The sequence below is a fragment of the Cyprinodon variegatus genome, unplaced genomic scaffold (assembly GCF_000732505.1).
Source record: "Cyprinodon variegatus isolate N-32 unplaced genomic scaffold, C_variegatus-1.0 Scaffold1474, whole genome shotgun sequence".
Classification (NCBI taxonomy): Eukaryota; Metazoa; Chordata; class Actinopteri; order Cyprinodontiformes; family Cyprinodontidae; genus Cyprinodon; species Cyprinodon variegatus.
In genome coordinates, this window is record NW_015151927.1 from 140,371 (window position 1) to 141,489 (window position 1,119).

The 1,119-nt window shown below is 42.0% G+C and overlaps 1 protein-coding gene across 1 annotated transcript in view; it reads right to left on the minus strand.

Annotated features, from left to right (window-relative positions):
- Positions 1-1,119, minus strand: part of sypl2 (synaptophysin-like 2) — a 12,568-nt gene that overhangs the window by 8,988 nt on the left and 2,461 nt on the right. Inside the window, exon 2 of the mRNA XM_015403261.1 lies at positions 558-679. Within this exon, the coding sequence (XP_015258747.1) occupies positions 558-679 (122 nt within the window). The remainder of the gene's footprint in view (positions 1-557; positions 680-1,119) is intronic.

Here is a 1,119-nt window from a genome sequence, read left to right on the forward strand (position 1 = left end):
AACTCAGAACCTCAGGAGTCCAAGCTCCAAGCTCTAACCACTAGACCACCATTATTATTATTCATGTTTATTACTCCAGCAGAAGTAAATTAATGTTAGCGTCCCAGTGTTTTAATTTTGTTGGGGTTTTTTGTGTATTTTTTTTTTTTGCAGAAGACTACATATTATTGTTGTTATGTTAAAATGAATTGCTCTGTTGCAACTTCATAAGACCTAAAACCCCTCATAAAAAAAGAAAAGTCATCTGTGGTTTGCAAATGTTCACCTTAAACAAACATCTAATTATGACTGGATCCTCCTGCACTCCTAGGTTTGGTTTGTCTCCCAGAATCTGGATGAGAAGGAGTGCTGCTATGGTGTGGAGGTAGAGTTCATGACCCCGGTCTATGATCACCGAATTATAGTATGATGGCATCAGGTGAGATTAAGCTGTCATGACGTATTATTTTATAGAGCAGAAAACTTTTCTTTACATAATAGGAGGCAGATTAACATGAAACCTGCAGAGCAACTACTGTTCTGATCAGGCAGAACCATGTTTGAGATGTTTTCAGTACCTGAACGGATAGCCGAACACAGCAGAGACATCCTGTTCTTCTTCGGACGGCGGACATTTAAAGTTGAGGTGGGTTTTTCCAGAGTAACCCCCAGTGGTGGCAAACGCAAAGATAGCAAAGACCTAGAAAGGAGAGAATCAAGTAAATCAAGAGGTCTTTTAAAACTCCCCCCCACCCCAACCGATGAAAGGAAAACTGAGGGCAAACACTGAGCCAACATGAAAACTAAAACTTTAAGGACACATCTGATTGGAGATTGTGTGTCATCTAAGGTTCTGTTTAGAGGGTCCAGTTTGTTTCTTTAGGTCCCCGTCACACCGTGCCAATTTATCAAGCGTATGGCTGACATCCAAAAAACTCGCTGGCATACGTCGAACTTTCTATGGATTTTTTTCAATTTTGTGCGTATACATAGAGTATCGATAACGAGTCCAGAACCTCTGTCCAACGACAGCCTAACTTATACATAACGCATGGCAGCGTAATGCCCATGAAATCAGTTAAAGCTGCACCTGAGGGGGGCACCACTGAGCCCGGAGGCCCCCGGTCTTTGATTGCGGTA